Raw genomic sequence first — 15,040 nt, 5'->3', positions numbered from 1 at the left:
GTTACAGCAATAAGGAAAATCTCATCAACTCAAGTTCAAAAATGTGCATCAAGTCAGATACCATGAGAAGCTAACAGAGAAATCCAATATACTGTACTGCTTTTTTCAAGTTGTATCAGAGTCATCGGTAAGTGAGATTCTCACACACAATATAGTTAAAAGCAATATGAAGTATTCTGTGGTTGGACCCAAACAAGCATTTCTAGAGGTACAGATCTGTGAACTGAATAGCTTTTGTGTACATCTGCTTCATGTTTCCTTTTGAAGCCAGGTGTGAAGAAGGAGGTGCAATGAAGCCTTGAAGTTCACAGGGTCTACCAGCAAAAAGACCTTTGAAATATTAGTTCTCTTGCCTTTGGGTGGGCTGTGTAGTGCTTCCGGCCAAGCACTCCACCATCTTCTTTCTGGCTCTCTGCATGAACTTCACCTTTCCCCTCTCTCTGCGTATGGCTGTGTACTCATAAGCTTTGAGTTTGCTGTAGTAATCAGAGAACTTGTTGTAGAGGATGGAGATTGGCATCCCATTGAGAATAATGCCAAAAGCAATGCAGAGGAAGGCAAAAAGCCTGCCGAGATGTGTTTCTGGGTACATGTCTCCATAGCCCACCGTGGAGATGCTCACCTGTGGAGCAAAGCAGGAAGAAGCTGTTAGCACCTGAGAGAGGAGAAAGGGACAGATGCAAGCAGGGAAGTCTCCTCTGTCTCTCTGCAAGGGTCTGGAGTGAGGGTTGGAGGAGGAACAACAGTCTTCCTGCAGGGACAGTTTCATGGAAAGAATGCAAACTGTGCAGCTAAAAGACTGGCTTAAATCTTAATTGTAGCTTATAACTGTTCTTGCATAGAAGATGAGGAAAATAATACTTACTCTAAAGGGTTGTTCTAAACAGTAGTTGAGAAAATTTAAGTTGAGTTCCTGGTATAAAATGTGCTCAGTAAATATTAATCTTTGTCTCCCCACATCCCCAACACCAAGGTAGGGCCAGTGTTAGGGGCTGCTAGAGCTTGCCAGGCTCATATGTGGGCTAGATAAGTGCTGGGGCTTAGACCCTGTGATTCCAAATGTGGCCCTCCTGAGCTGAGAGACCGGGGACCAAACATTCAGGCTATTTTTTTATATTTTAATAATTTTATTGAGAAAAAGTAGCAATGAGATAGTTTCAAAGCAGGTTAGTAGTATAGTTACAATAATTAATAAATTGCATATTGTCTTTGTAGTAGTTATTCCTAGTACAAGATGCAGACATGATATCTTTGTCTAAACACTATTAGGTCAAAACCTTCTTCTCATTGAACTAAGAGAAAATAGCTGTATATTTATGCTATTTTGTATACACACACACACACACACACACATATATATATATATATATATATATATATATATATATCTCACTACAAAATGGTCCATTTACATTCCCTTTTTCGTTTGCTTTTGTCAGAGATGTATATTCCATTGCCATTCATATATTGTAGGTGCATGAATTCAGCAGACTAATCCAATATAGCCCAGTAGTCTATGATAGTAGTGGGTTATTCACAAGCCTGGCAGTGTTAGAAGTTGTTGACTTGAGCCTTTTACATCTCAGCATATTAATATGGCTTTACTTTTTATACCTTGATTTTATACTTTTCTGCTGGCTGGTTAAGACCAAGATAAAGCAAGACCTATATAACAAGAAACGTAACTTTTGTATCTGACAAGGTCAGTCAAATCCCCTCAGGACTTATCCTGAAACCCTGTATAGCAGTTTGTAGATCTTTTGTCAGTGTCAGCCATGTGGATGAGTCACAGCTGTTGCTTGACCAATTTTCTCTCTGAGAAAGCCTGAGAGAATGTTTTCTCTCCATGTGACCCTCCTTAGGCACACTCTACATTGTTGATCACTTTCCTCTGTGGCACCATAATCTCCTTGATCAGAAAATTTGGGACACCACTAAGTTACAGGATGTTACAGTACAGGTTCTCCTATGTCCTGAGTCCTCTCTGACTTTGAAAGGCTAGGGCCAAAATGTTGGCTGTCCTTGCAGCCCTTCTTTTTCTCTAATTTTTGGTCTGTAAACTTAGGTTGTTAACCCTCCAGAAGAGAAGCTTAATGTGTTATTGCCCTATAACATAGGCAGTTGAGCTCAACCTCACTATCTGTGTGAATATCAAACATCTTAAGGCATATCGTGGAACAGGTATTTTCCATCAAGTATTGATATGTTAAACTTTAAATCCCTACAGAATTTGAAGAAAAAAATTTAAAAAATAGAAAAACATTTTAAAAATAGGAATAAACAATTGCATATTTTTACACAGAAATTTAGAAATCTAATCATATACAGCATTGTAGCAGGACAGTTCTATGACTTTTTTTCCTTGTCTCTTATTTTCATTTATTACTCTTCTTTAAACATTTACTTGAGAGAGAGTATGGCAGTAGTTGGTATGACATGAAAACAGTATGTATTTAGAAGACCAGAATGACAGGCATTCCACGTGTGACCCTTCTATTACATATTGCTTTCTTCAATGCAGTTGCTTAGTTCACAGGTATCAGCATATATAGTTAGTCAGCGTGAGAATCCTACCAATTAGCTGCTAGTTTCAAAAACCTGCTGATGTTTCTCAGGATCACTGCCTTACCCATCTTGTATGTATAAATGTATGGCTTTGCCCCTGTCATGTTTCCTAGCTTTTCTCCTTGCCCTCTCTTCATTGTTTAATCCTTAAATTCTCACTTTCCCTTTGTGTTATACCTTTCTATTTTTATTTATTCTTTTGAGTTCTTATACTAGGGAGACTATATGATATTTACACATGTGCGTCTGGTTTATTTCACTTATATCTTCAAGTGGCTTCCACTTGAATATAAAGGCTTTGAGTTTGTCATTCTTTATAGCTCAGTAATAATCCATTGTATAAAAATACCACTCTTTTTCATCCTTTTCTCTTTAAAAGCAAGACAGTTATTAAACACTTTGGATGAGGCCTTTGACATGATGGTGCTTCAATCACCAGTGTCTAGAGAAATACACTGTATTGTGTGAAGGGACATTATTGTGGAGTGAGGTCTTCCAAAATATGATCACCCTTCATGAAATTCTAATCATTCTTGTCACACTGCCTTAAATTCCCTAGTTAGAAATTTATTTAGGTTAACAAGCTTCTGTAAACGTAGGTACCCATGGGCCTTTTAAAAAAATGTCTCATGTGTTTCCTTTGGTGTTCAGGTATTGGCTAAGTTACTTAGAGTCTTTAAGCAAGGCTGCTGTTTTCACTGCAAACATGTTGCACAACTCTAGGGGGTGCTCAGTGCCCTATTGACTTGTGTCATCATTGCCACACTTCTCCAGCAGGTGGCAGTAATCATGCAGTCATCCTACTGACCATATTAAGATAGTTTTTAGCTCAGAAATATAAACAGTTTTTTGCTTTGATGATGCAAGGATTCGTTTGAACTTACAAGACCTGGTTAACTGATTAGAATGAAATTGAGAAATGAGCCAGCTGGGCAAATCTGGAGGCACTGATAAGAACCATAGCTCCATCTGGCCCATGCAAAGCAATGATGCACCTTTTGGGGACAGGTAAGCCTCCAGGCCACACTGCACTCTTGCCGGTGAGACAGACCTGCTAAGAGGTAGGCTACTTTGCCCACAGCGGGGGGATACCAGGAAGCATGGAGGCAAGATGGTGGAAAAGAGGATAAGGAGCAGGCACACTGGACTCCCTGTGTTTGAATGAACTTCCCAGCTGGCTGAGTTGGGTGTGTAATACAAATTCTCTCTGCCTCAGTGTCTTTGGGCACATGAGACTAGTTCCGACCTGACCGGATGGTTACAGGAACTGAAGGAGAGCCTGGCCCAGTACGTGAGAGCACTAACATTAGTGCATGCAGTACATTGGTAAGCAAAAGCAGGGGCCTCTGGCCTACAGCTGGTGGCAGCTGATAGGGGGCAAACAGACACCATTCACAAGGAAGTCTGTGTATGTTATGGCTATTTGATGCAGGGGCTGTAGAAACAGGCTGCTCCCTGACTTCTCCTGCATGCTTACTGCCTGGAAAAGGAGTTCCTGATGGCTCTGGTAGCGAATCTGATTCTGGTAGATTCTGGTAGAGAATCTCCTTTTCCCAGTTCCTAGGAAAAAATGGTGATAAGGAACAACAGAGATTCTCGATGGCTGCATACTGTGCGTGCTGTCACTGGTCACACCAATAGTCAATGAACCAGGGTTGGATCTCTGTCCAGGTGTGCAACAGAGCAACAGCTTTCATCTGTCACCAGCAGCATCACTTGTGCCTCATGCAACCTCCAGTCAGGTCCCTGGAGAAGGCTAAGGAGTTTGGGTGTAGAGGTGAGTGGTAGGAAGGGTAGTGTTAGAAATGAGACATCTGAGAAAGTCTAAGGGAGAGAGAGGCCTTGCAGGAAACCAGCCATTCGAAGCTCCAGGATGTAGAGGGTAGGAGCAACAGTGGAAGGAAAAAAGGAAGGAAAATAATTAAAGAACTATTTTATACTTTTGCTTAATCCCCACACTGGCTTTGCTTTATCTCTAACCCCAATGTTGTGTGTGTGTGTGTGTGTGTGTGTGTGTGTGTGTGCCTTTGCTGGCAGAACTTTGAAAAGTTGAAAGTAGAGAGAATTGGCCTAAGAAGAGTAAATATTTGATGTACATAATATACCCTACGTGTTTCTGTGTGTCTTGGATCTCTAATTTGAGAAAACCACAATCCCTTGTGTTAGGCTGTGTACGCCTGGTCTCTAAGAATCTGCTGCAAATGGACAATTCATTTATGTGTTGTCTGTGTGTGGGTAATTTGAGTCAAGAAATGATCTATTTCTTGCTTCTTGGCTCTTGAAGAAACTCAGATGTCCTTGGCTTTATGGAACTTTTTCTCCAAACTGCATAGGCCGAACTATTTCTTCTTAGATAGGCATTAGCTGCTGAGGGCCCCACGTGACCCAAGCGACCTCACAGAATCAATTCTCACGTTGTCAGGAATTGGGTCGGGAAACAGCCAAACATCTGCCATCCACCCTGGCATAGAGATAAGCTGCCTGGCTCAGGCACTTTGCAAGCTAGAAACCTAGCATTTTGTTGAAAATGTACAGATTTCCCTTAGCTTTGGGCTTCAAAAGCCAGAGCATGACCTTCTCTGAGCAGCTCACTCACTAATCAGCAAATCCTGACCTGCCAAACATGAGGACAGGCATCCCAGCTTCCTCTGGAACTTCAGGATGGCCACCTTGGGTTCTCATCCAACAAGGAATGTAGATTTCCTCATAGCTTATGAATCTAGGAATTATGATCCCAGTGAACAAAATTATTTTTTGAATACTTAATACACATTCTAGTTTTCCCAAGGAATGAGAGGCTGTAAAGAATGACTTTGCCTAAAATTACTGTAAACCTGAATGCATGTTGCTTTTCAAAGAAGTCAGTTTCAAATGTATGGAAGTTCCTCATTCAATAACTTCAATTATTAAATGAGTTCTGGGCTGGTGAGATAGCTCAGCTGACTAAAATGCCTGCTTAGGCAAGCTTAGGCAAGCACAGGGAACCTGGTTTGATTCCCAGCACCTCATGCCACACCAGCCCTGTCCCCAGGGTGGGCTGAGCCAGCCACAGAATCTGGGTGTAGTGACATACACTTGTAATCCCAGCACTGGGGAGGTTGAAAACAGGAGGATCACTATGAGTCCAACCTGTGTAGTGAGACCCTGTAACAACCAAATACATTAAAAACAATAAAAATCAAATAAAATAACTGAGTTCTGTTCCTGTGGCTAGGTTGTTAAAATGAATTGGTAACTAAGTGAGAAACTGTTACCATATTCTGAACAAAGAAATGAACAAAAGAAACTCCAACCTGATGACTTGGTTTTTATTCGCATAACCCTTATATGCAGTACTCTAATGTCCAACAACATAAAGCTACACTATTGTACTATATAGTGCAACCCCCCAAATCACAGCACTGCCATGCACACCCCTGCATTGTAAGCCTGAATGCAGGCTGTAAGTCTGAACAACATGCCTTGCTTATGAGTCTGAACACTAGCTAAACAGGCTGTTAAACATGGAACATTTGTACTTGTGATACTGTTACAAAAATTATTTTTGGAATTCTTTTGAATTATAATTTGTACAACAGATTCACTGGTAAGACTTTGATGCAAATGGTCATACGCACCTTGAGGGTTAACCCTAAGTACTATCTTAAATTCAAGTGTATTTTGACTACTTTAAAATACTGAATGCAGGGCTAGGGAGATAGCTCAGTAGAATAAGCACTTGCCTGGCAAGCATGAGGTCCTGAGTTCAATCCTCAGTACCACTAATAATAATAATAATAATAATAATAATAATAATAATAAAATACTGAATGCAACCTCCAAAAGGTAAATACTTAGAACCATTATGAAGGAAAAGATGGACATGTCTCCGGCTCTGAAGCTAACTCCTCAGTGGAATTCAAAGAATGTTTTGATTAGTGAAGCACTGTAGGAATTAGGTCATGGGTGACCACCTTGAAGAGAACAATCCTCACCTATGTAACACGTATTTAAGTGGTACTATGAGGACGAAGCAGGACAGGCTACAATAAGAAGCAAGTGCCACAAATGGCTCCATTGGTCTAGTCACAAAAGGCACACAATTCTGATGTCTTCTACACTCTCTGCTTGTTTGGTTCTTCTCCTTGTCCTGTAAGTTCTGTCACGCTCCCATGAAGGCACATTGGACAATAGCAAGAGCATGCTTTAGCCACACAAAAGGAAACCACTCCAAAATCAGGACCAAAAAGTTATATTTACTTACAGATCTTTTCCCATTATAACTCCTGTGCTATTTCTGCAAGAACTAGGGGAACTGTAACACTTTGGTGCCAGGTATTGCCCCCCTGTCCTTCATTTCTGGGCCTGACATATTTCTGGAATCCTGTAGCTGAGAATCTTCAGACTTCCTTTCCCAGATTCCCTTATCTGCTGTCTTCTGAGTATGTTCTGCGAAGGAGACATGCACTTGGGAGACTGGAAAGTGGAATAGGACATAAGAGACTCAAATGCTCTTTGTGGTTTTTACCATCTTTCCCTAACAGCCCAGAACTGTGGCTCAAATATTTTTCAGCTCTCTTAGCAGCAACCTCATGCTTGGCATCTTAAAAATCTCTGCAACAACTACAGAGACTACCAAATATATATATATATACACACCTCAGGAAAAAAATGAGTACATTATTTTTTTCAATAGATGGTGCTACGCCTGTATGCGAAACCCTAGAGATGTGATATATCACAGAAAACCCACTATACTGCCCAGCCCTTAGATAAGACATTGGAAATGCATATTCTGCACTCTCAGTGACCAAGGTTACCCAAACTTATTAGCATAGTTTACTAATAAATATCTGGAAGCTAATGAACACCACTTTGAGAACCTCTTGTAATTGTAAAGACTAAAGTAAGCTAAATTAATCTCATTATATCTCAATAAATTTAATACTAAAATATTTATACAAGTTAATCTTTTCCTGAAGCATGTGCATATATTTTTTTGGCAGACTCTCTATATAGTAACCCCTACTGTCCACTCCTAAATTCCGATAACACAACCTTCTCCCATTTGTTCTCCCAATCTAAAGCCAATAGCTATGGCCTGTTGCTGCTCCTCTTGCCCTTTCAGATCTCTAATACCTAGTATCTATTTCTACATTTAAAAAACCAAACTTATTTAGTGCTTTCATTATTGTCTGACTAATTCACCTTCCAAAAGGGTCTCTTCAAACCAATCAATAAAAATACATTTCAGTGATCTTGTTCCGACTATTTGTAAGGAAGTGAAAACCTGCTTTAGGAAAGCAAAGCTTGGAGCACAGTCTCTTGGGCACAATTTTCTAGCATCTCAGCTTCGATAAATATTTTTTTTCTGGAGAATTTTTCAAGTAATAAATTCATGCCACAGTTTCCTATTTTGTTTGTACAACTTTAGTTTTTTTTCTGAAAGGCTGAGAAGCAAATGACATGCTGACGGTCTAATTGCCCTTTATTGCTTAAAAGCACCCACACAGGAGGGCAATGGCTACAGCTTTATCATAGAGCTAATTGTTCTTGTTGAGTTGTATGCTGCACTTCCCATTCCCAGACAACCCAGAGAGCTCCCAATGGCTGAAGCTGCTCCAGGTGTGGCCAGTTGGTCTGTGTACACAGAAGCTGTCTTTGGAGAGAACAGCTGATCCTTTTGTATGTTTCAGAGTCTGCCTTCTTTCAGTAGAGAAGAAATCACTCTATTTCCATTCTGCCAAAATGAATCTGGAAGCAAAGGTTATTGCTTCCACATAATAAAAAATATCAACTAGTCAGGTACTATAACTGCTATTAATTGCAGATGTACTAGATCCTAACATCTTGCATGTTTCTTATTATATTAGGGCTCACCAATAACCTCTAGCAGATGAGTAAGATGGATCTTTCTCACATCCTAAGGCATGAGCCTTTGCAGGTATAAGAGTCCATGAGGAATTTGTCTTGCAGCTGGGGGACAATTCATAATAATGAAACTGAAACTGACTGTAGTCCTCTTCAAACCCTGAGTTGAATTACAGAAGAAGGATTTTTTGGCATAGAAAGAGGGAAGATTATTACAAGCAAGTCAGATTCAGGTTGCTTTTCAGAATGTACAAAAAATACATAGACTGGGTTAAACAATCTGTGTCATGGATTCTTTAAGGAATCAAGACTGCACAAGGGAAATCGCTCTAGAGTAGGGAAAGAAAACAGCAGTCACATTTTTCTTTATTTCCTGGTGAAACTGTCAATTTGTGAATATATGTTTTCTGATGAGTACAATGTATTTGAGCAGTAACATAGTAGCACAGTAGAATGATTGTATTATTGGACTTGATTCTCTGTAACTTCCTCTAGTTCCAGCTGTTTGTCATTTAATTTTACAGCCCTTTCTTTTCCTAGCACAGGTGGCTAACCCGCCCCACCCCCTGACTGAGTGTGGCCCTGTGACTCACTACCTGCTGAGCAAATCTGAACAGAAGCAATACAATGCTTACATGATGGGGCCTGACCTCTGCCTCTTCCCCTTTGCCACTGACGTAGACATATGGCTGTTGGAAGTTGAGGGACACATTTTCTCCCCTCATTCTGTGTGCCATCCCTTTGACCATCAGTCATGAGAATGAGTGACCCCAAATGAGGATAACCTTTCTCTTAAAAAAACAGACTAAACTGCTCACTTTTATACTCATGTAGTAACGGAATACTGAGTTTTGGAATAGTTTCTGATACATTGTTACTATGGTCACAAATAACTTGTTTGTTCATTTATAAGTAACTTATATTTACCTTGGGTTCACACTCAAATCTGTTAAAAAAATTTGAGATGTATAATCAACAGAACCCTTGGAGACCTCTGGATCCAGAATTACTTTTGGATTCTATTTCTCAGATGTTCATCTCCTTTCATTCATGAGTATTCCGATGAGTTTGTTCTCATAATTGAAAGTTTATCTTAATGTCTCCCTCTCCAAGAGGGCTTCTCTGACTATGCCGTCCAAGGATGATCCTACCATCCAAATTACTACCATAGTATCCTACACAAGACACAGAAATATCTGAAATTATTTAGTATTTGTCTCCATATATTCTATGATGGAAAGATCCTTTTTCCTTTCTATCAGTCTATATCCTTAGTACTTAGAATAATGTTGGCATATTGGAGGTGCTAAGGAACTTGAAGAGGAAAAGATTTTTGTGGGTTATGTGAGAAAGTTGTTGCAATATTCCACATTATATTACCTTGCACCTACATTTAAGCACTAAGACATTTTGAATCAACTTTATGGTAGTCTTTCGGACAAATCCTCAGTATACTATGCAAGGCAACCAGAAATACATTCATTAATAACATCAATTCTGGGGTATAGAGCTATCATGGAATGCTTAAGAAAGGACTCCTACTGGGTTCATAGATTCATTGAGAAAATAATAGAAGTTATCAACAATTGATCTAATTCATTAGGATTTATACTAATGAATCAAGTAAATGAAGGTCATTAATAAGGGGTAAGTTTGGAAAATGGGAAAGTTAAAATGTGCAAAACTAGGAGAAAACATGAAAATATTGTCAAGAGATACTGCCATTAAAAAAAAAAAAAGTAAAACCACCTCACGAGGTTCTTGACAACAGCTGGGTGATTATTAACTTCTATTGTAAAATTGATAGAAAACACTGATCTATAGTAAACTGTGTCAGTTAACATAAATAGGGAATACTCTGAAAGTCAAACATTACTGCACGTTATACATTCACAATGTTAACTAGACCAATAGACAATCACTTCAGGGAATATTTTAAAAATAAAAATCCATCATTAATAATATAATTCTAGTAAGAGATTTATATTAATCTATATAAGATTTTAAAAGAATTGTGGGTTAAAACTAGTATGAAAAAGTTGCCTTGGTCCAGGGCCTGTATACTAGCCTTTTAAGATATCTGGATGTATGAAAATTTGAACATGCTATTGTATCATCAGCATGTAGATTTTTTTTTTTTTTTTTTTTTGCCTTCCTGCTATAGTCACCTCCAAAGTCAATGTCATTTGCTGGGGACAAACCGTCTTCCACGGGCCCCATCTGTACACATGGTTTATCTGCTATGGGGATGACCTTTCCTCACTTGAAATATGATCAGAAGGGTTCCATTCAGCTACCTCATTCATAAGAGGCCAGTGTCGTTCTGAACCAAAGAAAGCTCACACGTCCTGGTGCCCATATGAGCTCTCTGCTTTCAAGGGAAGGAAGACTCACTGAACTGTAAAGCTCTGCAAGTCCACCTCTCTTTTTCCAGATGCCGAAAGGGATGGCAGGGATGAGGGAGTATGGTTTCACACTTGCTTCGAGCCACAGTTAATTGTTGGCAGGTTTGCTCTGCAGAATTTCACACCAGACTATGGGTTTTAACATCATGTGGGGAGGGGGGGGGGATGTTCAAAATACCTGAATTCTTTTTATGTTTGCTTAATATCTTGACAGGCATTACAATCTACTTTTTAAAAAGAGCAAACACATCTAATTCTTTCCCACATATGCCAGTTTATTCACTGAGCTGGGAAAACTGTTAGCATTTATTTGCAGGGATAAAGCTAGTATACCAGGAACACATGTATTTAAGTAAATGGCATGAATTATTATAAAAAAGTAAATGCAAAGAGACAAAAGTAACTGGTGAAGTAACCGACCAAATTAAGCAAAGCATGTGAAAGCACCAAAGCTTGAAAGACAGTGCTGCAGTGAAAAGGGCTCAGATTTTGGAGTTGGGCAGATTCGCATTTCAAGCTCGGCTCTGCCACTGTTAGCTGTGTGCTTACACTGAACTTCTTGCACCCCATGTCCCTTTGCAATAAAATTAGACAGTCTTACCTGGTTCTGAAAGGGCAGAGCTACTGTCAGCTTTAGATTTAATGAGAAGCAGAGGCAGTGGGATTTCAGTTCAAAACAACACTGTTCAGCCAAATCCCACCTCCTTCCCTGCGTGAACCTATAGTTTCCTTCAAAAACTGAAGCTGCTTCCTATTTGTTCCTTTTATTTTATTTTTTTAAAGCAGTGACAACCACCTTACAGAGTTGAGATGCTTAAATAAGATTTATAAGTCATCGAGAATATTGTATGTTCAATAAATTCTTTTAAAAATTGTTTTACTTAAACAAGTGGTTATGCTGGTAAAGAAGCAGCCCACATCCACGAATAGTAGATCTGCCTGAAAGCCTGCCTGTGAAGCATTTTACAGACTGCATTTGGATTGCAGGACTCTTAGGACCACGTCAGATTTCTTTATTCATTAAACTATAGTGTTTCTGTCTTTCCAACTCCTCAGCCTCCACCCGCATTCTGTTGGCTGAAGGCAGTGACAGGATGAAGAGAGTAGTGTTGTTTTGCAAGGGAGGAGAAAGACCAGGAGACACAGCTGAGAGGTTACGACCAAAGAGAGAGAGACAGGGACAGATGCAGAGGCAGACAGAGACAGAGACAAAGATAGAGACAGAGACAGAGATAGAAACAGACACAGAGACAAGGACAGGGACAGGGACAGAGACAGAGACAGAAGCAGTAGCTTCTTTCTGTGGGGCGAGGCAGAGGACGGGAGGGCCAAAGCCACGGTACTCACGGCCGCCCACCACCAGGCGTGCAGAATGCTGGTGAAGTTGGTGCCGGGCATGTCGTGCTCCACGGAGTAGACAGCAGCAGAGAAGGCGAAGATGCCCATGGTGATGAAGAGCATCAGGCAGCCCACCTGCTGGTAGCACTGGCACAGCGTGAAGCCGAAGGCGCGCAGCCCCGTGGAGTGGCGCGCCAGCTTGAGGATGCGGAAGATGCGCATGAGGCGCATGACGCGCAGCACCTGGCCCACCTTGCCCACGCGGCCCACGGTCTCCAGGTCGTGTTCGCGCGCCGAGCCCTTGCCTTGCCGCTGCTCCTCGCTCGTGAAGCACTCGAGCAGCAGCTGCAGGTAGAGCGGCAGGATGGCCACCAGGTCCACCAGGTTGAGGGCGCTGCGAGCGAAGCGCCGCAGGTCGGGCGTGGAGACGAGGCGCAGCAGGAACTCCAGCGTGAAGAAGGCCACGCACAGCGTCTCCACGTGCTCCAGGAGGGACCGCGGGTCGCCGCCGCCCGCGCCCTGCTCGGCCTGCTGCTGCATCTCCTCCACCGTGTTGAGCGCCAGCGCCACGACAGAAATGAGCACGAACAGGTTGGAGGCCACGCCCATGGCCTTGGCGGCCACCGAGGAGAAGGGCTTCTCCATGAGGTTCCAGAGGCGCTGGCGCTGCGGCCCGTAGAAGCGCATGTCGCGGAAGAGCTCCTCGGCCTCCTCGGCCTGCGCCTGCGCGCGCAGCTCCCGCTGGATCTTGAGCTGCTCGCTGAGCTCGTCGCGCCGCTCCTCGAAGCAGATGCGGCAGCAGCGGGGCGTGTACTTGAGCCGCACGCCCCAGTAGCCCAGCTCCTCCAGGAAGCTGCGCGGGCACAGCTCGTCGCACACCAGCAGCACCCCGGACGTGTAGAAGTTGTAGATGAGCTGGAACACGGCCGGGTCGCGGTCGAAGAAGTACTCGTCGGGCCCGGCCTCGTAGTCGTCGCATAGGCCCAGCTGTCGGCTGCGGCTCGTGGAGGTGGCCAGGCGGCCCAGGCGCGTCTTGGGGTAGCCGGCCACGTCGCAGTAGTCCAGTTGGTAGCTGTGGCCGCCCACGTTCACGTTGAGCGTGGACAACTGGGCTGGTGTGTCGGCGCCCTCACCGTGTTGGAGAGCAGTGACCTCCTCCCGCAGCTTGTCCTCCTCAGCAGGGTCCTCGTCCTTCCACTCCTCCCCCGCGTCCTCATCCTCCTCGATGTAGTAGTTATAGTTGCCCTCGACCCATGGGGTGATGCTGGCCTGGGAGCCAGACCGAGCCCCGGTGGAGCAGACGCTCTGGCGGTGTGGTCCGCTGCCGGTGTACGGCTCCCCCTGGCACTCGGAGAGACCCCAGCGCCTGGAGCTCCAAGACCGTCTCCTCTTGTTGCTTTGCTTCAGCATGACGGCAGCAGGTGGACTCCTTGCTCGTCTCTGCTGGTGGTTGGAGGGTCCCTCACCCACTCCCTGGCTCTAGGGGAGGCCCAGTGACATGCGGCGCCCTGTCTTAGAGACACAAGCCAGCATCAGCAGACCTAGAGCCCCAGGCACAGCCCTCAGAGCCCTTCCTGGCTTGGGCAGCCCGGCCTGGGCTGCTGATCTGAGAACAGCCTGCAGAGCACTGCGACTAATCTTGGGGATAGTGAAGAAGTGTTAGGGCGGATTGGAGGCCTCTTAGCCGCTTCTCTCTCTCCCCGCCCCCGTCTCACAGGAGGATGATTACGTGGTCTTAAATCTCCAGATAATCAGCAGGAGGCAGGGATTATTGCTAATAAAAATGTCGGTCAACCTTGGCCTTAGGAAGCGCTTAGAGAACGTGTGCTGAGATAAAATCAACTGAAGTAGCTATAGCATATGTCTGTGTCTTGGAGCTTAAGGACGGAGAGAGACTGCAGCCTGGGTCAACCCACCATTCAACAGGGGAAGCAAACAGCACAGAATGGTGACTTCAGGGCAAGCTGGTTTCCCTCTGAGGGTAACTTTGTTGTTTTTTAGGTCCTCCAAGATCGTAAACCGTCTTTCCATCCACTCCCGTAATCACGTTTAGCTGCATGTGTTCTCAACAGCACTGCTCTGGAGTCCTCAGTTCTTGAAGTCAGTTTCAGCTTGTTTCTCTTAAAAGAGCTGTTTCCAAGTACAGTCTCAGGATTGATCAAAAGAGTATTTTGGGGCCTCATGTATGCCGCACTTCCTTTGATGAAAAGGGTGTTTATCATCCTTAAGAACATAACTTTAAAAAACAACTTTTTATAATGGAAAGCCCACTTGGAGGAGGCACTGGCAGCACTCAAGGATCCCATGGGTTCATTGGTGATGTACTGTGCGAGGATGGCATCCCAACAGGTGGAATGAAGAGGTGGAGTAGGAGTGGCCCGGAAGGTGGCTCAGTAGCATAAGTGCTTCCCTGGCAAGCGCAAGGGCCTGAGTTCAATCCCCAGTTCTGCCAAAAAACAAAACAAAACCCGGTGGAGCAGAGAGGAGGCGATGAATGTTTTTCTTGGGGAACAAACTTCGATTCAATTCATTTTGAATAGCTAATATATGTTCATGATACAAAAAATTCAGAGATGCAAAGACACATCACAGTAAAAGCTTTACCTCTCTCCCACCCCTCACTGCAGCCAATAGGTGTGTTTCCAAGGAAGCCTGTTCTCTGGCTGTGCTTTCAGGAATGTTCTAAACACACACAAGCAAATATCTACCCATGTCCAGCCATCCTGTCTGACTCGCGCTTATTCACAGATTGTAGAATGCTGTGTCCTTAGCTTTTCTCTGGTCAACTCTGAGAGGCATTTTTATATCTGAACAGAAAGAAATTTGTCTCCTTTTAAAAATAAGTTGTGATAGATGATCAGGTTGTTTTCTATCTTTGTTCT

General features: G+C 43.1%; 1 protein-coding gene across 1 annotated transcript; it reads right to left on the bottom strand.

The window, feature by feature from the left end:
• Window positions 1-340: 340 nt before the first annotated feature.
• Window positions 341-13,568, bottom strand: Kcnv2 (potassium voltage-gated channel modifier subfamily V member 2). Its single transcript, XM_004637180.1, has 2 exons — window positions 12,168-13,568; window positions 341-622 (listed from the first exon to the last, which is right to left on the bottom strand). The coding sequence occupies exons 1-2, from the start codon at window positions 13,566-13,568 to the stop codon at window positions 341-343; spliced, it is 1,683 nt and encodes a 560-aa protein (XP_004637237.1).
• Window positions 13,569-15,040: the final 1,472 nt, after the last annotated feature.

Source organism: Octodon degus, unplaced genomic scaffold (genome assembly GCF_000260255.1).
Source record: "Octodon degus isolate 3935 unplaced genomic scaffold, OctDeg1.0 scaffold00087, whole genome shotgun sequence".
Classification (NCBI taxonomy): Eukaryota; Metazoa; Chordata; class Mammalia; order Rodentia; family Octodontidae; genus Octodon; species Octodon degus.
The sequence above is the reverse complement of the archived record's forward strand: the minus strand, read 5'-3'. Positions and strand labels throughout refer to the sequence as shown.

Bases quoted from the DNA above. Each gene is read 5' to 3' on its own strand.
- Kcnv2 (XM_004637180.1), bottom strand. From the start codon at position 13,568: ATGCTGAAGCAAAGCAACAAGAGGAGACGGTCTTGGAGCTCCAGGCGC. The intron at 623-12,167 runs GTGAGTACCGTG...TTTGCTCCACAG, and splicing joins ACGCCTGGTGGTGGGCGGCC to GTGAGCATCTCCACGGTGGG.